General features: G+C 36.0%; 1 protein-coding gene across 3 annotated transcripts in view; it reads left to right on the forward strand.

Annotated features, from left to right (window-relative positions):
- Positions 1-21,968, forward strand: part of LOC103131967 (leucine-rich repeat-containing protein 7-like) — a 54,827-nt gene extending 32,859 nt beyond the window's left edge. For 2 of the 3 annotated variants that reach the window (XM_016667047.1, XM_016667048.1), the window contains exons 2-14: positions 4,221-4,423; positions 8,835-8,952; positions 10,354-10,432; positions 12,155-12,244; positions 13,540-13,596; positions 14,260-14,323; positions 15,344-15,418; positions 15,515-15,659; positions 16,420-16,492; positions 17,318-17,335; positions 20,769-20,898; positions 21,389-21,504; positions 21,729-21,968. In XM_016667047.1, coding sequence (XP_016522533.1) covers positions 4,221-4,423; positions 8,835-8,952; positions 10,354-10,432; positions 12,155-12,244; positions 13,540-13,596; positions 14,260-14,323; positions 15,344-15,418; positions 15,515-15,659; positions 16,420-16,492; positions 17,318-17,335; positions 20,769-20,898; positions 21,389-21,504; positions 21,729-21,930 — 1,370 coding nt within the window. In that variant the 3' untranslated portion in view covers positions 21,931-21,968. The remainder of the gene's footprint in view (positions 1-4,220; positions 4,424-8,834; positions 8,953-10,353; positions 10,433-12,154; positions 12,245-13,539; positions 13,597-14,259; positions 14,324-15,343; positions 15,419-15,514; positions 15,660-16,419; positions 16,493-17,317; positions 17,336-20,768; positions 20,899-21,388; positions 21,505-21,728) is intronic. The other variant, XM_007543711.2, reaches the window with a different exon arrangement.
- Positions 21,969-22,369: the final 401 nt, after the last annotated feature.

Raw genomic sequence — 22,369 nt, forward strand, 5'->3', positions numbered from 1 at the left:
ATCTCAAAATTCAGACTATAATCTCAAAATTCAGACTTTTTGTCTCAGATTTCTGATGTTAATTTCAGAATTTTGACAAATTTTCTCAGAATTCCGACTATTTTTTCAGAATTCTGCCTTTGATTTCTAAATTCTGATTTTAATCTAAAAAATTCTGACTTTTTTTCTCAGAATTCGACCTTTGAGCTCAGAATCGTGACTTCAAGGCACCCAGTGAAACTCTGGGTGCCTTTAAATCTCAACTTAAAACCCACCTGTTTAGAGTTCCTTATGGCTAAATTAGGATTAGAGTGCAGGTTTTGATGTCTTCAATGTTTTTATCTTTACTTTTTATCTATTATTAATTTCTTTTTATTTCTCTTTCTCACTGTTTACGTTTTAATGATGTAAAACCCCCCGGAAAATGTCCCAGTTAAACGACGTTTAACTAAAGTTCTACAGGGTTTAGAGTCCCAGTTGACAGCGTTTCAACTAAAAACTAGAGGTTGGAGTCCTTGTCAAACGGTGTTTTTGACTAAAGTCCCAGAGAGTTTGAGTCCCAGTTAAACGACATTTAACTGAAGTCCTAAAAGGGGTTTTAATGTTTTATCTTTTTAAATCTTTTTCAAAGTCTCTTTTTCTCACAGTTTATTCAATGTCACATGCTGTTTTTATTTTAATTATGTAAAGCACTTTGAAATGCCTTGCTGCTGAAATGTGCTATACAAATAAAATTTGATTGATTGATTGATTCAAATTAATTAAGTTTTCTATATTAGTTACAGTTTATTTGTAAATTAACCTATATTCACAGAATCACACAAAATATTAGGTAATTTAGAGTAATTTTATTATCTACTCTTGAGTAAAATTTCTGGATTTTCTCCCCACTGAACGAAAAACTAACATGTTTTAACCAGAAATTCGCCAGACAAACACCTGCAGTTTCTGTTAAAGTTTATACGTTTTTATTGAAAGAAACTGATTTGGAAACATTTTCTTTTGCCTTATTTTGTTATTTTTTGTGACTTATCTGAATTATTGTAATTTCTGGTCGTTAAAATACGAAAATTTCTACATAACTTTACATTTTGTTCCATCCGATGATGTCATTAAATCACTGATAATTTTATCAGTTACTCAGTACTTCTGTAGACATTTTACCAAATACCTTTTTACTCTTGAGTAATTTCTTGGTTGGCTGCTTTTTGCCTATACTTGAGTAAAAATACGTTGAAGTGGTTCTGCTCTGACTTGAGGTTTTGGGTTCTCTGCTCCTCCGGTAAAAAGCCTTCGGCTCACACAGGAAGTTCTTCTCTGTTGCAGCTACCAGAGTTTTGACATCAGGGTTTGGACTTGGCCGTTGTTGAGCTGTTCTGTTGTAGTTTTTCTTCCAGCAGCTGCTGCTTTTCCGTCAGGATCGGCTTTGTTCTCTGTAAAATGGTCCTGAGGGCGAATGCTCCAGTTGCTGTGATGCTGCATTGCTGCTCCTTCAGTTTTACCTTCGCTCTCTCTGTCCTCTCTCATGAATGTCCTACTTGCCTATTTTCTGTCTTTGTTGCCCTGTATTTTCTTAATAAGTCCCTCTTCTTGTTGCATTAGAAACATTATTAAGCAGTAAATGGTAAGAGCTTCCCTGTTATGCTATAAGTTGACATTTATTTAAACGCATTAAATATTAGACAAAAAAGCCTTGTATTAATGTTTAGCTGCATTCAGACACAATCTGTGTTTCCATTACAAAACTTTGTAAATATTCCCCTAATGTTCAAAAAAACACAATTTTGTAATTGCGGAGTTAACATCAAATAAGTAACCCAATTATTCATGCAATTTATGATCCTCCTGCTGCTTCCTGTCGTCTTCTTCTTCGTGGTTTGCGCCAGTGGCAACATGTAACTTCTGTGATGCAAAAAAAGTATTTTCATTTCTGCTTTGTGAAGATTTAGTCGCTTGTTTTAAGTCAATAATTCCTTACATTTTATGAAAAGTATTCACTCCATTGTCAGATAAATTCACTTATAACATGTGAAAAACATTTTGTTGTAACTGAATTCATCTGCCAGAGGAACTTTTCCTACAATTTTAAGGAATTATTGGCTCCTATGAGCTCCTATATCTTGCTTAGTTAGTTTTGTCTTATTTCAAGTGGGCTGAGATATTTGCACTAAAAACTAGACAAAAAATATTTGGTAAGATTTTATGTTTTTTCAGTGTAAATGGATTTCACCTGCCATTTAATCTCAGCAGATGCTTTATAGGATATAAGTGATCAAACAAGCATCATGAAGATCAATAAACTAGAGACGATCACTAATGCATCAAAATTAAGGAATTATTGACAAACTAATTAAACTAAAACCTGAATGAAAACAAGATCATATTTCTTGCTGAAAGTTACTTGTTAGTTAATTTTGTCTTATTTCAATTTAACTAAGTTATTTGTACTGAAAACTAGAGAAAAATACTTGGTAGTATTTCTAGCAGACGTTTATCCAAGCAGTAAATCTCCGGGTTCAACGTCGACTCTGACGATGATTGCAGTTAAGGAAGAAGTCGGGTTGCATCTTCCTCTTTTGCCCCCATGTCTCCTTCTTCTTCACATCTGATGATCAGAGAACAAACTCAGGGCGGCGTGGACGCGGTTTGACCATTGTTCTCTTCAGAAGATCCGGCATTAGAGCCGTTTGGGTTTCGTTTTGGGCGTGAAGCGATAAATCCTGGTGATGAATCCCCACTGGAGGTTGTTAATATGCATGCTTAGCCTACTTCTGCCATTCAGCCAGCAGCTTTTCAAACACAGTTGTGGAACAGAGTGATGTTGTCACAGGATCACAAAAGATCTATTTTAATTATATCTCTGGTCTAATTATACAGCTTGTTGCATGAAAGGAGCGATTGTGTGCGTCTGTCGAGGAGTCGAGCCTCAGCCTGCTTTGAGCTGGGTAACTGCTGGTTTGCGGCGGTTTTCTCTGTCATGCATCTGTTTCCCAGTTTTACACCTCATTTCAAATACATTCTGATTTCACATTTGTGCCCTGAAGGCTGAGTTCACTTTGTTTCCTCTGTTAAAGCTGCAGTGAGTACATATTTATTAAAACTGTCACCATGTTGTGATAAAATGGTGTGAGAAAAAAAATCTGTGACAAAATCAAGCTGCAGTTTGCTAAAATGCAACGGAGGAAGGTCTCAACACTGTCAATCACGCTAGTGTATGCACTGCTAAGTGTATTAACGGTGGAGAAACAACTGAATCTTCCAGGAAAACATCATCAGTGGCTATGCTAACTAGCTTGAGCATTCAGAGCAGGTTATGTTGTCATGAGCCAGCTGTAGCTTAGCAAAGAATAAGTGAGAGGATGAGAGTGATTGACAGCGCTAAGCCCCGCCTCCTGTCTCCGATTGGTTATTTCTAGTTAGCATTCGGAGAACGCTAACTATAGCGCGATTCTTTTCACAGATTTTCCATCTCATGCAAAGTGACAGTTTCAACAAATGTGTAACAAATATGTTTTTATGAAAGTTACAAACTGCAACTTTAAGGAAAAGTCAGAAATCATATGACCAACGTTTTGCTCTGAGTTGTTCAAATCCAGTTTCCTGTTAGTGTTGAAGATAGTATTTGTATTTGGTTTTCTTTATATTAAAAATGTCATTAAAATCTTTATCCTGTTAAAACCAGTTATAACCAGTTACATTTTTTAAAAAGTTCTTGTTCCACTGGCAGATTATTTCACTTGTAATAAAACATTTTTCCCATGTAATAAGTGAAATAATCTCCCAGTGTAACTGGAACTTTTTAATCAGCATTAGAGAATTATTTACTTAAAAAAATCTCTTAAATTTTGCTGAAAAATTACTTGTGAGTTAGTTTTGTCTTATTTCACTAAGATGTTTTCTCTAGAAACTAAACCAAAATTACTTGGTAAGATTTTGTGTTTTTGCAGTGCACTAAGAGCCAATTATTATAACCAAGTCAGAGTCCCAATGTGATTGTTGTATTTTGATAGTAATATTTTTAATGTGAGAATTTGCACTGAATGAAAGAGTGAAGATTTATTTTTAATTTTAGAGTCAAATGTTGCGTTTTAGTTTATGTTCTCACTCATCAAAAACACGTCAGTCTGAATTAATGCAGCTCAAACAACTCATGGCTTTTAACACCAGTTCAACATTTTTTATGAATATCTTCTGGAATAAATGTGTAAAATTAAACATCTCCCATCTCTTGTTTTTTACAGTGCAGTGTCTGGAGATGACCACCAAGCGGAAGCTGATTGGCCGGCTGGTGCCGTGCCGCTGTTTCCGTGGTGAGGAGGAAGTGATCTCAGTGCTGGACTACTCTCACTGCAGCCTTCAGCAGGTCCCAAAGGAAATATTCAGCTTCGAGAGAACCTTAGAGGAGCTCTACCTGGACGCCAACCAGATCGAAGAACTACCCAAGGTGAGCTCACCTGGCCGCCTGCTCACCTGGTCACCTGGCCACCTGATCACCTGATCACCTGGGTCCCCTGACCACCTGATCACCTGGCCACCTGATCACCTGGTCACCAGACCACCTGATCACCTGGCCACCTGATCACCTGATCACCTGGTCACCTGGTCACCTGACCACCTGATCACCTGACCACCTGATCACCTGGCCACCTGATCACCTGGCCACCTGATCACCTGGTCACCTGACCACCTGATCACCTGATCACCTGGCCACCTGATCACCTGGTCACCTGCTCACCTGGTTACCTGGCCACCTGCTCACCTAGCCACTTCCTCACCTGACCACCTGGTCACCTGGCCACCTGATCACCTGGTCACCTCCTCACCTGGTCACCTGATCACCTGATCACCTGGTCACCTCCTCACCTGGTCACCTCCTCACCTGACCACCTGACCACCTGGTCACCTGATCACCTGATCACCTGACCACCTGGCCACCTGGTTCTGCTCCAGTTTCTGCTTCTCAATCTGAAAACATTTTCTATCAAGTCATCTTACAAGTAGTAGCTTTTATCTTGATTAGTGGTGGAACTCTGCAGGTATTTTTAATTAAATTAATTTAATCATATTTTAATTGGAAATCATATATTAACAAATTAAGCTACATTTTCAGTTCTAAAACCCATTTGTGCTGCTGAATTAAGGTGTTATTTAGGCTATTCAACCATCAGGTTGGTGTAAAATGACATTTTACAGATTGGTTTTCTAAGTGTTTCAGGAACTTGTTCTCAGAATTTTGACTTTCTTTTCTCAGAATTAATTTTTTCAGAATTCTGACATTTATCACAGAATTTTTACGTTTTTCCCTGAATTTTTGCTTTTATCTCAGATTGTGAGTTTTGATCTCACATTCTGAATTAAGAGTCATAATTGTGAGAAAAAAGTAAAAAAAAAATAGAAATGTGATCTCAAAACTCCGAGTTTAGTGTCAGAAATCTGAAAATCTCAATTCTCAGGAAAGAAAAATCTAAATTCTGAGGTCAGAATTTAGAGAATAAAGTCAAAATAAATTTTTTTCTCAATCCTTTCCTGTGGTTCAGATAAAAACCTGCTTGTGGTTGAGGATCCTCCTTCTTTCAGCTCCTTTGGTTCTCAGCTGGAGTCTTTGCCCCGATGAGAGGATTTTAAGCATCTTGTTCATCTGCAATGGGAGGATGGAGGTTTTTCTGGCCCGACCCACTTGGAGGAAACCCCAAAGCAGAGGCAGAAAATACTTTAGGGACTGTTTATCCCCTCTGGTCTGAGAAATGAGCCGGAAAGTGTAGCTGGGGGAGGAGAGAGGATGTTTCCTCTCCTGGATTTCTGTGCAGCTTGGTTAGATATTCATACGTTTGAAAAGACAAGTTAAAATATTCACCTAAAATCTGTAACAAGACTTAAAACATTTCAGTGACCATTCAGTCTCTGCTCCAAAAAAAATCATTAACATTTCCTTCCACTTGTGTTTGGTTCAGTGCAGAAACTTAGTGCACTGAAATTTTATTGGAAATCAACATAGAGGAGCTTGTGTTGAGGCAGTAATTCCTTAAAATTGACGAAAAAGAATAGTTAGTTATGGAAATATGTCTTGTATCTTTTGATCAGTGTTAAGGAATTACTGACTTAAAACAAGCCTCTAGCTGTTTGAAAAATTACTTTTAAGTTAGTTTTTTTTCTTATTTTAAGTGCACTGAGATATTTGCACTAGAATTTACAAAAGAAAATACTCGGTAGGATTTTCTGTTTTTGCAGTGCTGTCCCATTTTCATGCACAGAATTGGGAAAAAACTGCCTTTTTTGGGGGAAAATACTGGAAATTAACTAATTGTTTCAAGTTCAGTCCAGTTTTTATTAATATTTCGCAAAGAACTATAATTGTAATTGTATAACCTTTGCTGTTATTGACCAGGACTCTTTTGAGAAAGAGATTTTTAATTACAATGGCACTGTCCTGCTTAAATAAAATAAAAATAAAAAATGCTTAATCACAAGAAGTCCCAATTAAACGCGCTTAGACTTGATGAACTGTGTGACCCGTTAGATGAATAGCTCAGCCTGGCGGTGGCTCGCTCGGCGGCCTGCAGGTCGAGCAGCCGCTAAACGGCCTCCTGACATCTCAAGGAGAATTAAAGGTGCTGTTTATAAGTGGGCTGTCACATGTATTGGTATTCTATCCTGGTTTAAATGACAAAGATGGTGAATTGGATTTCTAAATTTAGCCTGCTTGGATGGAGACCAACTAATATGTCTTTGTGAGCGGCAGGCCAAACGTGCATTAAACTGAATAAATAAAGAGTCTGCCCGGCCATGACAACGTGTGCCAACATGGTGTTTAGCTGCTGATTGATGGGCCTGTATAAGTGAGCTGGACAGGCCTTTTCATGTGTTTGAGCACGGCCCGGTGCGAGCCATCATCTTCACTTATTTCAGTTGCTGAAGAGCCGGATGTGACTGTGGCAAAGCTGCTAAGATATGGACACTAAAATCAATACAGACGTTCGATTTGTCCACATCAACCAATACATTTACTGTCTAAAGGGAAAGTATTATGGAAAATCAACATTTCTGAGCTTTGCAGCATGTTATAATGTGACTCCTTCATCAAATACATGCATGATGAGAAATTGTTTAGCAACCGTAGCAACCCTTAATCTGTGCAAAACACCTGAGGGATCCTCCTACAGACTAGCCAGCAGCAATTAGCAAACGCCTGGTGGAACCGAACATCCGCTGAGCTCGTTATGCTTCTCAGAGAAACGCTGGGAAAAATGATGATAGAGGGTTAACGGAGGAGCCATGTTGTGATGACTTCCTGAAGGCGGAGTTTCAGGAAGAACAGGAGCTTCTTAAAGAGACAGAGGCCCAATTTTAAGGCGTTAAATTACAAAGTCAAATTTGGTTTATGTAGCATTTTTATAAACAACTCAAGGTAACATAGTTACTTTATTGTGCTATAAAATACATTTATTTATTTATGCATCTATTATTTATGTATGTATTTATTTATTTAATTATCAATTTATTTATTTACTCATTTGTTTGATTGTTTATTTATTTTCTGTCATTTTCTTAACTTTTCCATTTCCAAGCCAAAAAGAATACAAATACACCAAATGAACCAATTTCTGCAAATTTTGTTTCATTACAATAAATAAATGCTACAAAAATTGACAATTAAAATTTAACAAGTGAATCAGATTTTTTTTTCTTGCTGAATAAAGCGAGCTCTGTGCACTCGCATAAAAAAAAGTTAATCCCCATTTATGCATCAGGACATTTCGTCAGTCGGTCGATAAAGGACCATCATTATTTCCTCTAAATTTCAGTTCTTCTTTCGATTTGAGCATTTTTGCATAATATATGTCGATGTGCTTATTGGTTTCACATCTCTGGAAAATTGCAGAAATTGTTGTATGGATTATGGCTTAGTGTAAATTCAGAGAATCTATGAAATGCTGCAGTAAATTAAATTACCTTAAACCTGGAACAGTGGGGAGACAAAGAAAAAACAACTGAACCAAATGTTAAAATGACCAAAATCTGTTTGGTGGTTTGAAAGTAATAAGTTGAAATTTTGGTTTGTGCCTTTTTGTGAGATGTTTCTTCATTTATTTTTGGGGAAATTGTTAAAGATTTCATCATAACATTCAGCCAATTTCTCATCTTTTCATTTCTTTCTGTGAAGGAATGAAAACTAATTTGTAGCAGCTCTCAAATATAAATTCTTCAGGCTTCCTAAAACACCTGGCAAAGTTTCTACTGAGAGATTATTGTCTTAAAAAATAAGATAAATAAAAAAGTGAGATTTGGTTTTAGAATATTTGTACAACATTTGAATCGGGTTTATATTCGCTTTATTGCATTTTTAGCTACATTTTTTGTGAGAAATAATAGTTATATCATTAACAACTTGTACCTATTTGTGTTCTGTAATATTCAGCATTTTAATGATATTACTAAATTATGCAATACTTAACTCCACTGAGTCAAAACTGTGTTTTAATAAATTAATTTTCAGTGATGCAACATATTTGTTGATGAATTTGGTTACGTAAACAATTTTTTCATGGTATTTAGAAAATTTAAACCCTCTAAATTTTTTTTATAAATGCTCTTTTCACCATTATTTGTGCTGCATTTCCTCATAGATGATACTGAATGCTGCTTCTTTTTATTACTCTTTCGTCCTCCAGGGCAACTGTACGGGAAAAATTAAATCTGCATTATTTATGGGAAGAAGCAGCTAAACAGAGCAGCTTATCCAAGCCTGCAGCAAACTTTCAGTTCTCTGTCTGGTTATGTGGCGTTCTGTTTGATGTCTGTTTGACTTCTTCATGCGATTAAAATATTCTTTTGTTCTCCATTGTTTTCTCTCACAGCAACTCTTCCAGTGCCAGGCCCTAAAGAAGCTGAGTTTGCCCGATAACGACCTTTCCAATCTTCCCACCACCATCGCCAGCCTGGTTAACCTCAAAGAGTTAGACATTAGTAAAAACGGTAAGGTGCAAAGACAAATAAGTCGGCTAAACTTACAAAACGGCAGCAACTCTGTGATGCTCAGAACAGATGCTGTAGTAAAATATATTGTAACTATAGCTCAGAGAAAAGACTTTAAAATGCTGCTGTTACTTTATAAATCACCACAACACATAAAAGATCTGCTGTTGTTATATTAACTTTCCAAACCTCTCAGGTCTTTGGTTCTGGAACCAAAAATGTAGAAACAGCATTCAGCTTCTGTGCACCACAAATCTGGAACAAGCTTCCAGAAAACCAAAAAACTGCTGAAACACTGAGCTCCTTTAAGTCTATACTTAAAAACCCACCTGTTTAGAGTTTCTTTTGAACCATAATCAATGAAACCCTCATCAACATATTGATGTGTATTGATGGTTTTGATGATGGTACTTGGCAAAATGTTATGTTTACTGGTTTTCTCAACTGTTGACTTTGTATTTTTGTGCTTTTATGATGTAAAACATTTTGATCTGCTGAAATGTGCTACGGACCCCTTGCATGTTATTGTTTACATCTGGAAATTTCACGCATGCACTCAAATTTGGAGAGAAAAAACACCAGACTTTAACTTGCGGTAGAACGGCTCCGTTCACTAAATGAAATGTAGGTACGACTAATTAATGCTTTACGCCACAGCAAAGGAAAAAATAATGCAGAAAAACCGTTGAAGAACAACTCAAAACCACTTTTTGTCTCGCTCTCTGTGTCAGCTAAGCGACACAGAGACTCGTTGCCATAGCAACTGTCAACAACACCACTTTATGTTTCAGGATTCAACACCAAAAAACACCCAAACATTTTCCACACAAAGAACAGAACATTCAGTACGTCACAGTTTTATGTTTTTAGGTTTAATGTTTGTTTTGTGATTATTAATAAGTAATAGCTGTGGTAGATTAGCTATCGCTGCTAATAGCTAAGCTAATACAGCGGTGGTTAATTAGCTAATTTAAACACCTGCTCCACTGATGATCTGTCAGAGCTGGTGTTTAGGTTTCCTGTTTTCATTTTTGTAACTGAACCAAAACACAGAATTCTGCTGCACATCTACATGTTAAGGTTCTCATAGTCATACTAGCATAACTAGCCTACTTTCCTCGCTCTTGCAGTTTTCTTTCTGACCTTGTTATCTAGTTATTGCAGTGTTGCAAAGCACTGCCTCCCTTTTTATTTTATATGTCAGTACAGTTACGGTTTAGGGCGTTATATTGATAACCTAACAGCAGAAACCAATTCTAATCATCATTAGCCAGCAGCTTTTTGCCTTCCAGCAGGGAGATTGGGGCGGGATCTTGGATGCATGACGTCACACTGCAACAGGTCCATACAAATAAACCTTACTGATTGATTGGAACGTGATGTTATGATTCACTCCAACAGGAATCCAGGAGTTTCCAGATAATATAAAATGCTGTAAAGGCCTGTCTGTGGTAGAAGCCAGCGTCAACCCCATTACCAAGTAAGATCCGAATACTTTCCATCTTTACAAACCTGAATCTTTCTCTTTATGCTGGTTTGACTGAAACAACTGCAGCTTATTGTAATGCCTCTACTTAGCAATGTCGGAAAAGTCTCACTAAATAACTCAGAAATATCCTTAAAATAAGTTTCTTAAACTTCCTGAAGGAAAAATGTTTATTTAAAACTTGTAGACATAAAACATGTACACTTATAACCTTGATATTGAAGTATGGATCCACCGCAGGGTTTACAAAGTACAAAGTTTTTAAAAGCGCCTAAAAAACTACGCTCTCTGCATTGTGTAGGTTAGAATCACAAAAATCACAAAGGAATGCAAAGATTGACAATTACGAGAAAAAACTGAAGCAGCTTTTGACTTGGATTCGTTTTAGTTAGTTGCCTTGACTTTTTTCTTGAGGTTTTCAATTCAGATAAAATGAATTTTATAGAAAAGTTGCTGTTTGTTGGGCGACTGTGGCTTGAAGGGAAGTTGTGGGTTTAATTCCAGTTAAAAACACAAATACTATATTTGGTCTATTTCTGGTGTAAACTTATTAGTACACTTGAAATAAGACAAAACTAAATTTTAAATAACTTTTAAAGGAGCTTGTTTTAAGTAAATAATTCCTCAATATTGATGAAAAAGTGCAGATTATTTAACTTAAAATGTCTTATAATCTGCCACTGGAACTAGCACTTTTTAAAAATCTATATTAAGCAATTATTAATTTAAAACAAGCTTCTATACTGTATATTGCTGATGAGTTTTGTCTTATTTGAAGTATATTAAGATATTTGCAGTAGAAACTAGACCAAAAATTTTAGCTCTATTATGACAAATATGAGTTTTTGCTTGTGCAGTGACAATACAATGCACAGAATAAATAAAAACATTTAACCAAACAACTTCCTCCTTTCTGGTAGAATAATGAGTTGAGTTGACCAACTTTACGATCTAAATTGTTTCTTTATGGAATAAACTGTAGAGTTTGTATAAAAACATTATTTTTTTCATGGTGAATTTATTAAATTACAATTAAACTTTAAAACCAGAGAAAATTACAAATAGACTAACTCTGTTATTGCCTGATCTAAACCCCTATGAATGTAGTTTTTTGTCCCCTTAATCAAATTTAAATAACCCGATTGTTGGTTATTTTTTAAACTAAAACTTGATTGAAGGACCTTTGGATTTAATTTAAACATTTATTTATGTACAGTAAGCCAAATTTACACCTATCTTTGGTTGATTAGGTCTTAAGTAATCTTTTATTTTACCAACATGTATTTTGTAACTGTAACTAAATATTTGGAAATGGCCCAGTTAGTAGAAACTTTTGATTGCACCTCATAATAATTAATAAAAATATAGACTATGCAGTCTTATGCCCTGTTGGCTCTGTTATGTCCACTCATCAGATCTGCATATTTACAGGAAGTAAACACGTTTACCGCTGGAGTCTCAGGTGTAATTACTGTTGCTTTGTGGTGCTGAAGTGAAGAATGCTGCAGAGGAAAATGCTTCTTGTGTGTCTCTGTGCTGCTTGTGCAGCAGATGAGTCATCTGCAGGCCAGTAGTGGTTAGCTGCTCCTGCTAGCATGCTAGAAACCGATCATGTTTCATTCAGTTGGAGCCGAGTGAAACGGCTCCAGTTGAGCTCATGGTTGCTGTCTTTTGTTTCCTCTTCTGCCGTTTTTCATTGAATTCTTCTCTTTTCAGACTTCCAGATGGTTTCACGCAGCTCCTGAATCTGACCCAGCTCTTCTTGAATGATGCCTTCCTGGAGTATCTGCCCGCTAACTTTGGCAGGTGAATTAACACACAGCTAAAACACAAAATAAAGTAATTTTGTCCAGTTTTTAGTGCAAATACCTTAGTACATTTGAAATGCATTAAAACTAACAAGTAACTTTTCAGCAAGAAGCACAAGCTTGTTTTAAGTCAATAATTCCTTAATATTGATTAAAAAGGTCCATTGGCAGTTTATTCCACAATCTACAGCCGACACGCCGTTACCTAGCAACCCCAGCCCAGCCCAACCCGTCACCTAGCAACCAGGTTCCAGTTCCACTGGCAGTTAGAACATGGAAACACTGTCTTATTATAAGTTAAATAATCTGCCAATGGAACCAGTACTTTTTAATCAATATTAAGGAATTACTGACTTAAAACAAATTCCTATATCTTCCTGAAAAGTTACTTGTAATTTAGTTTTGTCTTATTTCAAGTGTACTAAGATATCTGTACTGGAAACAAGACAGAAAATACTTTGTAAGATTTTGTCTTTTTTGTGTTTTTTGGGGGGATTAAACATTTATTCATTATCAAAGACATATTTTTATAGTTTTTAAAGCTCACAGCTCAATTTTGTGTTTAGCATATTTCTGAAGATGCCTTCCATGTATAGGATATGCATGAGAATTATGCCCTTGTGGCTAATTTTAAAGCTTATATTTTATATTTAGCTTATATTAAAGCATTATTAAATATGACTATGGAAATGTTGTGGGATACTGACCTTGCTTCTGATTTATAATTTATACAACTTTTTCTCAGTGAAAAATAAATTTAAGCACGTATGTTATTCTGCACTCTTTTTCTTGGGTTGTTTTATTTATTTATGTTTTTTATAAAATTATCCCGTAAACAGAAAAAACATCTAATCTAATTAAAACAAACTCAGTTAATTAGTGAAATTATATTTTTCCAAGTTTATTAAGTTTTGTGGTTACACAAACATAAATACATTACATTTCATAAACTTAATCTAACAAATTAACTCTTTTTTTTTAAGTCGGAGCTCCATTGTTGACAATATTTGTTGAAAAAAAATCAAACGCCGATTTCAGGATGGAACTTTTTTTTTCACACCATTTTTTTTTTGCTAAGTCAGTGTTTGTATTTCCTACTCAAGACTGTTGCATTTCTGATGCTTTTCTTTTCACTTGATCTTATTTTATTTAGTTCTTTTTTGTGTTTCCTCCTTAAGATTGTTGCATCTTTGGATGTTTTTTATTTTAGTCCTTTTTTTGTATTTCCTACTGTTGCATCTGAGTGCAAATTAAAGAAATTGTGTTTAGGCTTTTGTTCCGTCTGTTATTCAGGCTCTCCAAATTACGGATTCTGGAGCTGAGAGAGAACCACCTGAAAACCATGCCAAAGTAAGACAGGATGCCATATGTATACTTTACTCTGTGTGTTTGAGTGAAAGAGACAGATGGATTTAAAATAATAATTCTGCAGCTCTCAAACATAAAGAAACTTAAATAAATATTAATATCTACTACTACAGGGATGTCCAAACTTTTAAATTAATAATAGAAACATTAAAATACATTAAAGCAATTCAAGTTGTCTGATTTTTTTGTTGTTGTTTTGTAGAAAATGGATTTTATTTATTGTATATCCAAAACTTTAAAACCTGACTTAGTCTAAGCAAAATCAGCTTTGCAGTAATAGACTCTATATAGACTTTTGGTTACAAAGAAACAAATACTTAACATTTTTGTCATAAAAAAATTATCTTAGTAATACTTTTACTGTATTTAAAATTAAAAGTTGTGACGGCGAGGCCAAATTTGTATTGTATCGGCCACACAAAATCACTCCAAGGGCCACAAATGGCCCCCAGACCACACTTTGGACACCCTTGTACTAGTATATTTCTATCACTATCACACATAGAAATGTAACTGTCTCTGTTTTGCTTTTGAGAATGCACCCTGAATTTTAGATTATTTTTAAATATAAGGAATCACCCTGTGAGAATATGAATATTTAGTAAAACTGAAGTCACAAAACTGTTTCCATTTCCCTCTGGTGAGGTCCATCCACAGACTGACACAGCTGGAGAGGCTGGATCTGGGGAGCAACGAATTCTCCGAAATGGTGAGATCTGATCCACTCATGTTTTAACGCAGATTAGATTACACGTCAGATTGTGAGCTGGAATAAAAGTAAAAAGAGAAGCAACGAGAACCACTGAGATTAAAGAAAACCTGTTACCATCTGTTTAGACACAAAGAAGAAAACTGCTTGGAGTTCTGCCAAAGTTTGGCTCTAAGATTTTAGGTACCAATCTGTTTGAAAGGGACAAAAAATTGACAAATGAAACTATTATATTAGAGTCTCTGCTGCTTTTTTTGGCTTCAATTTTTCACCGAAAATGCTGAATGAGAATCGTTCCAGTTCCTCGTTTTAGGAAATACCATCAAATGACAGTAATAACCCAATATTTATCTTTTTCATAATGTACTATCCACAGCGACATGCTGAATAGTCATTTAAATGCAGAAATAAAGTAGTGTACTCATCATTTTGACAGTCTGAGGTTAAAACTGCCTGTTATCTTTGTACAGTAAATGTCCAAAATGCTTTTAATTTACTTAGTGAAGAAGGTTTAAATGTTTCAAACAGAAATCCTTGCTTCTCTTTTTGTATTTGTATTTCTAGCACTTTGCTTCTTACTGGTGCAAGTCTTTTTTTTTTTCTCATAAATTGAACCATTTGCTACACGACAACCCGACCTGAGGAACCATCTAAGGATGGTTCAGATTTTATGGTCTGTCCCTCTTTACTCTTTACTCGACCCAAACTCTTCTATAGTTTATTTGCATTTGTAAACAGATATTTCCAAAAACCCTCCTCTAGTTGTAGTGTTCGCAAAATTAAATGTATAATGTTATAATCCTAAATCATTCACAAAATTTAATTTGCCATTTTAAAAACACAAACTTCAACCCAAACAATGCCAGGCCAGTATTTTAATTCTGTTTTAGTCCTGATTTAAAGACTTACAGGCTGCGTTCTCTGATGCTGGATAGGATTTATTAGCGTTTTCATGCGTTTGCTTCTTGTTTTTCCCATTATTTGCATTTGACCGTGTGAAATCCTGTTTTATCTTGTTAGCCAGAGGTGTTGGAACAGATGCACAGCCTGAAGGAGCTGTGGCTGGATAACAACTCTCTACAGTCTATACCTGGGGTGAGACAACTTTCATGTTTTGCAGCAAAATCGGAGCATGGGAGCAGAAATGACACATTGTAGCAGATCTTAACTTGTCCGTCCGCTTTCCTGCAGTCTATAGGGAAGCTTCGCCAGTTGCGGTACTTGGATTTGGCCAAGAATCGAATTGAGACGTTGGATAGTGACATCTCAGGCTGTGAGGCCTTAGAAGATCTGCTGCTGTCCTCCAACATGCTGCAGCACCTGCCAGACTCTATAGGTACTAAAAATCAACCTGCTTATTATTCACAGTAGTTCCTAAAAACGGGCTGTTGGTCTTTTTGTATCATTTTCTGCCAGTCTGCTACAAATCTGCATATAATTATCTATAGTTATCTAAAAAATGTAAGTGGTAATTTATGTAAATGATTATGTTAACGGGGCAGTATATGTCTTTTAGTTGTACATTATGTTATAATCCTGTTAGCTCATCAAAAACAAACTTGGAGAGTTTCCTTGATTCTTTCATGCATGTTTGAGAAATCTGTTTGTCTCCATGGCAACCAGTCAGCTGTACAAAACGCCTGGGTGGACCTAGCTCCGCCTTTGAGATGTAGCTCCTCCCTCGCTCAGCTCCTTCAGACTAGCCAGCAGCAATTAGCAAACACCTGGTGGAGCTGAAGCTCTGCTGAGCTCATTATAGGAGCTGCTTCTCAGTGAAATGCTGGTAAAAACGTCGTTAAAGGAGCCATGTTGTGATGACTTCCTGAAAGCAGAGTTTTTAAAGAGACAGGCACAATTTTAAAGTGTAAAATATCAAAGTAACATTTCTTTTAGGTCATATTTGTTCTATGTAGCATTTTTAACAACTAAAGTTAAAATAGTTAATTGATTGTGCTGTAAAATGGCACAAAGTGCCTGGAAAACACATAATACTGCCTCTTTAAAGCAAAAGGGATGAAAGTTTTTTGGTGAAAGTTTGTAGTTGCGTAGGTTTCGTGTGACCCATGTTTGCACCGATGTTTTTGCGTGTGTTGCAGGAATGCTAAAGAAGCTGACCACTCTAAAGGTAGATGACAACCAGCTGACCTCACTGCCTCACACCATTGGGAGGTAAGAAACCACAACAAATCTGACTCTTCAGCTGAAGTCACGTTAGCTTGCAGCAGCGTTCATACTCCACTGAACTTTTTCACATTTTACCATCACAAACTTCAACGTTTTCAGTGATATTTTAAATAATAGCAGAAGCAGACATTTGTTTACGATAATGAGCTATTAATTTGAACAACATGAATCCTTTCAAAAATATTTTTTTTCTTTGATTGTTGTTTACCTCTAATTTTTAATTAAATGTAAAAAAAAAAAAAGAACCTTTATATTGTTTAGATTTTGAGAGATTTTTGTCAGAAACAGTGTTTTAAATGAATAGTTTTGTGCTTTATTCAGGTCCTCCAGACTTAAGTCTTCAGTATCAGTACTGTACCAATCCTTTTTGATGCCTCTGGACCAACTTTATGTATAGAAAATGAGGTTTTCTTTTTAGTTTTCTGTGCCAAAATGGCTCAAACTTTTAAAGGTTGGATGTGAACGATTAAACTGTTTTATCTGAGAGCAGTTGGTTGCACTCAATTTTATTTTATGGAATCAGAGTAAAAGAGGCTAAATACACCATCAGCACAAATCCCACTAAAAAAAAGTTAAACTTGTGGTTGTGATGTGACAAAACGTGAAAAGGTTTACAGATTATGAACACCTTAGTAGTATTCTTTGTTTTGCTTTACTTTAAATCTTCCTTCGGCCGACTGTTAGTAGTTTATGAGGGTTTGCAGGTGAAGGGGTTTGTCGTTAATCTTGTTTATTGCTGTGTTGTAATGCTGGCTGATGATTGGTTGGGGGGGTCTGTGTGTTGTGTTTGCTGCCGTGCTGTGGCGTTAGTCCGAAGCCAAAGCAAGGGTGAGTAACAAGAGCCTTCTGGATCCGAGGGCTTGTTCAGAGACAGATGTTCAGCTGTGCTGCAGATACAGAGAATCAAAGCTTGCTGCCACATGCTGCCAATGTGGGGAACTTTTCATGTCTCTAACACTTACATGCAAACATACAAAAGATTCTTATCCGTAAAGTTTTGATTTAGTCTCTAAATATGATTTATGTGCTTCAATAAAATCACTGAAAAACACGAAATGAAAATGGTTGCATGTAAAATTGCTGCAGTGATATGGATGGATGTACTGAAAAAACTAAATCTTACCAGTTGTTTGGGTTTAGTTTCTAAAGGTAAAGGTAATTTTATTTATATAGCACATTTTCAGCAACAAGACAAAACAAAGTGCTTTACAAGAATTGAAAGGAAATGCAAACAAAATAACAAACCAAAGGAAAGAGCAAAAGAAGAAAAAGCTAATAATGTTGATCCAAAGTATATAAACTAGATACTTCTAGTGCAAATTACAAATAAGCCAAAAATAACTCACCAGTAGCTTTTCAACAAGATATACAGGAGCTTATTTTAATTCAGTAATCCTTTATTTTGGATTAAAAAGTACAAGTTCCACTGGCAGAATGTTTCACAACCGACGGGCTGGCACCGTTACCTAGCAACCCCAGCCAAGCCCAGGCCGTCACCTAGCAACCGAGTTGTAGTTCCACTGGAAGACTATTTCACTTATAACAAGATATTTTTCCATAAGTGTCACAGAAATAATCTGCCAGTGAAACTAGTACTTTTTCATCAATATTAATGAAATATTGACATAAAACAGGCTAATATCTTGATGAAATGTTACTTACAAGTTATTTTACCAAGTATTTTTTGTTTCTAGTGTAAATATCTTAGTACACATGAAATAAGACAAATCCAACTCATAAGTAACTTTTCAGCAAGACATATGAGCTTATTTTAAGTAAATAATTCCTAAGCACTAGTTCCACTTGCACATTATTTTACTGACATTTTTCTCATGTTATAATTAAATAATCTGCCAGTGGAACTAGAACGTTTCATCAATTTTGAGGAATTGTACTAGAAACTAGACCGAAAATAATTGGAAGATTTTTCATTTTTGCAGTGTAGGGGTTTTTTTGGGTTCTTTTTTTTTGGCGCTCATAATAAAGGCTAAGCAACATTAAATGTATTGTATCTCAAATCTGTTTTCTTTAAAAAGATTTGAGATACAATGATGAAATATGTGGAATGAATCCTGTAAGTAATTTTAAACTGTTTTTATTTATTATTATTTTAATACATTTATTGACTTACTTTGTTTGTGGAAAGAATCATTCAGTTCTTTCCTTGAATTTTAGAGTTAAACTGAATGACTAGAGATTCAATTAAACGATATTTCTTCTAAGCTGAACATCTTTGCAAGATCTGTATCTGAGCACCCTGAAAGCTTCCTGTCTTCATGAACAAGTCCCAGGTTGTAGTCTTGATAAGTAGTTCTGTAGATTAATTACTTCCCTTTAAAGCTCCTTATTGTTTTGTATCCATTGTTTGAAGTGTTTCTTACCCCTGATGAAAATGATCCCTTTATTCTGTGTCTTTTTTACATTTTTGAATAAGCTACCACATAAGTTTTATTAATTGTTGTGCAGTTTCATACAGTGTGGACTTTTATTTCATTTTTTTACTTCCTTAAAACCCTTTAAAGAGACATCAGCTTTGAACCACAGATGTCATATTATAAAGCCAAGTAAAATAGATGAAAGGACCTTCTCTGCTTGTAAAAATGAAATTGTCTCAATGGTGGGTCGATTGAATGTTTCTGCTGACGAATTTCATCAAATACGGGGAAAAAGTTGTGAAATTATCATTTTGTTTTTACTTTGGACTACACTGGAGACAAGAAAGCAGTTACCCCTGTAATTTATTCCTAAAGTAATTATTCCTGAAAATTACTATTTTTCACATACAAAATTCTTGTTTGTTTAAGTTTCATAGCTTTTATAGTTTTAGTTTAACATTTTCTATTTTGGGCTATTTTTCATGTGCAGAAATCTGATAATTTTGATCATTTTAAATGAGGGGAGGAGTTAGAAATATGACTTTTAATACTGATGAAAAAATACAAGTTCCACTGGTAGATTATTTCTGTTACACTTATAACATGGGAAAAATGTCCTGTTATAAGTGAAAGAATCTTCCAGGGGAACTAGAACTGGGTTGCTAGGTAATGGGCTGGGCTTGGCTGGGGTTGCTAGGTAACAGGCTGGGCTTGGGTGGGGTTGCTAGGTAACGGCGCCAGTGGAACTAGAACTTTTTAATCACAAAAAATGGATTGTTGAATTAAAAGAACCTCCTAAATCTTGTTGTGGATAATATTGTTGTGCTCAAATAACTGTGAATAACTTGGTGGAACTTTATTGTGGTTTTGGACCTGAGTTCAATTTTTTTGTTGTTGTTGTTGCTAATTTTCACTGGACATAAAACTACGTCTTGAACTTTACTCCCAACCAGATAGTGACTTCATTTGAAAAGTTAAAAGAAATTTTGGATCTAAAAATGACATCTTGCTTAGCAGAACCTTTATCTTAATTGCAACCACAATAGGAAACACAAATGCTATTCACTATAAGCTAACCTTGCCTTACACCTCTCCTCTTGTTTCCTCCCATCTCATCTGCTCCCCTTTAGTCAGCATGGTAGTCCAGATGGTCCCGTCTGTTGGGAATAATAGGAGCAGACTAATGTAATGTTAACAGTGGCAGTACGTGAATGTGAAATTATTGTCTCATTAGCATTAGCATGCTGTTACCTCGGTGTCAGGCCAGAGAATACACAAAAGGGGAGTCCGATTTTCTACAGTAGATGTTACATTAGAGAAGCTGGGATCTATAAAAATGCAAAAAATATTGTTGACATACTTTACTAGATGATTAATTTCAAGCTTTATCTTTAATTTTAATCATAATTTAATAAAGACTGAAACTAGCCATCACTTGGTATTGAAATACAAATTGAAACTTACAAAAGTTTTAACATTTTTTGTTTTAATTTTTAAAACAAACTTATATAAATTTTCCAAAAATTTTACTCAAGTAAGAGTATAAATACTTCATAATAAAATTACTCAAGTAAGAATAAAAAGCACAGCATTGGAAAAATACTCCTAAAAGTAAATTTTTTTCAAAACATAATTGAGTAAAGACAACTAGTTACTACCCAACTCTCATTGTGTGTTTCTATTATAATAAAGCAGAATTTTGCAGGAGGCCTAATGCTGATCTTTGATTAGATATCAAAATGATTTTGTTTCCCGTTTCAGTCTTTTCTTAGAATTAATTTCCAGTTGTAGACGGGAATAAGTTTTTAAAACTGCCACAGACATTCTGCATCTTTCAGAATGACTTTTTTCCTCTTTCTGTCGTGGTCTCTCTTCGTTTTCTTCAGCCTATCTCTGTTGGAAGAGTTGGACTGCAGCTGTAACGAGTTGGAGTCGCTGCCTCCCACCGTCGGCTACCTGCACAGCTTGAGAACTTTTGCTGCAGATGAGAACTTCCTCACACAGCTGCCACGGGAGGTGAGCTAATTCATGTCAACTTTAACGTTGACATAATGCAGGTTAAACAACATGTAAGATATTAGATATAAGATATTAGTGTAATCAAAACATAATTAGAAATATTTAAAGGGGACCTACTTTGCAAACATCACATTTTGGACATTTTTGTACTTCTCACTTGGGTCTCTACTGCTTCTGAAAAAAGTTAATGTAAAAATAAGTTAATGTTTTTTGTGTCTGAAAAATGAGGTGATTTCTGAATGCAGTTGATTGCAATGGGTTTATATTATTTATACATCAATATGAATGGATGCTGCACATATTTACACATTTGTATTTGAAAAAACCTCTGCACCACTTTATGTAGCTCTAACATGCAAAATCGCTACGCGCACAAAAGTGATCCTTTATCACTTAAACAAAAAAATGCAGCAAACTTTTCATTTGTTTTGATAACGTGTGTGTGTGCGTGTGCGTGTGTGTGTATGTGTGTATGAACCTGTGTTAGATCGGTAACTGCAAGAACGTGACGGTGATGTCACTTCGGTCCAACAAGCTGGAGTTTCTGCCTGACGAAATCGGACAGATGACCAAACTGCGCGTGCTCAACCTCAGCGACAACAGGTACCGGCGTGAGCGCGTCGTCACGAGGCGAAACTTTCTCAATGGCAGCTCCGTTGCTCTCCTTCTCACTGCTGAGGGGGCCTTTGGTTGCCGTGGGAACCGGCGAGTGTGTTGCCATGGTTGCATGCTCTGCAGGCTGTACAGTGCGTGGGAACACGAAACATCTCTATTCTTCCCCGCTCCCCCATCCCCTCCTTCTTTCTTTTTCTGTGTCTTCCTCGTAGGTTAAAGAATCTACCGTTTACCTTCACCAAGCTGAAGGATCTGGCAGCTCTGTGGCTCTCAGACAATCAGGTATCTGTCCTTTACCCTGCAGGAGAACACACCGGCGAACCCACATGGACCCCTGCATGTTATTGCTTACATCCAGAAAATGTGCACAACGCTGGAGAGCAAAAAGACGATTATGTTTCATGCCATTCATAGCCGCGCTGCCGCGGCAGAACAGCTCCATTAACTAAATGAAGCCTGGACATGAAGGTATTATTCACTTAGTGCTACGCGCCACAGTGAGGGGAGAAATAAAGCAGAAAAAACGCTAAAGAACAACTCAAAACCACTTTTTCCTCGCTACACGCAGACTCGTTGCCATAGCAACTGACAACAACGCCACTTTATGTTTCACTCAAACATTTCCCACACATAGAACTGGACATTCAGTCCGTTACAGTTTCATGATTTTTATTTTGCAATTATTAATAAGTGATCACGGGGATAGACTAGCTATAAGCTAAGCTAACACAGAGGTGGTATATTAGCTACTCTTGCTATAAGCTAAGCTAACACAGAGGTGGTAGATTAGCTACTCTTGCTATAAGCTAAGCTAACACGGAGGTGGTAGATTAGCTACTCTTGCTATAAGCTA

The sequence above is a fragment of the Poecilia formosa genome, unplaced genomic scaffold (assembly GCF_000485575.1).
Source record: "Poecilia formosa unplaced genomic scaffold, Poecilia_formosa-5.1.2 Scaffold885, whole genome shotgun sequence".
Classification (NCBI taxonomy): domain Eukaryota; kingdom Metazoa; phylum Chordata; class Actinopteri; order Cyprinodontiformes; family Poeciliidae; genus Poecilia; species Poecilia formosa.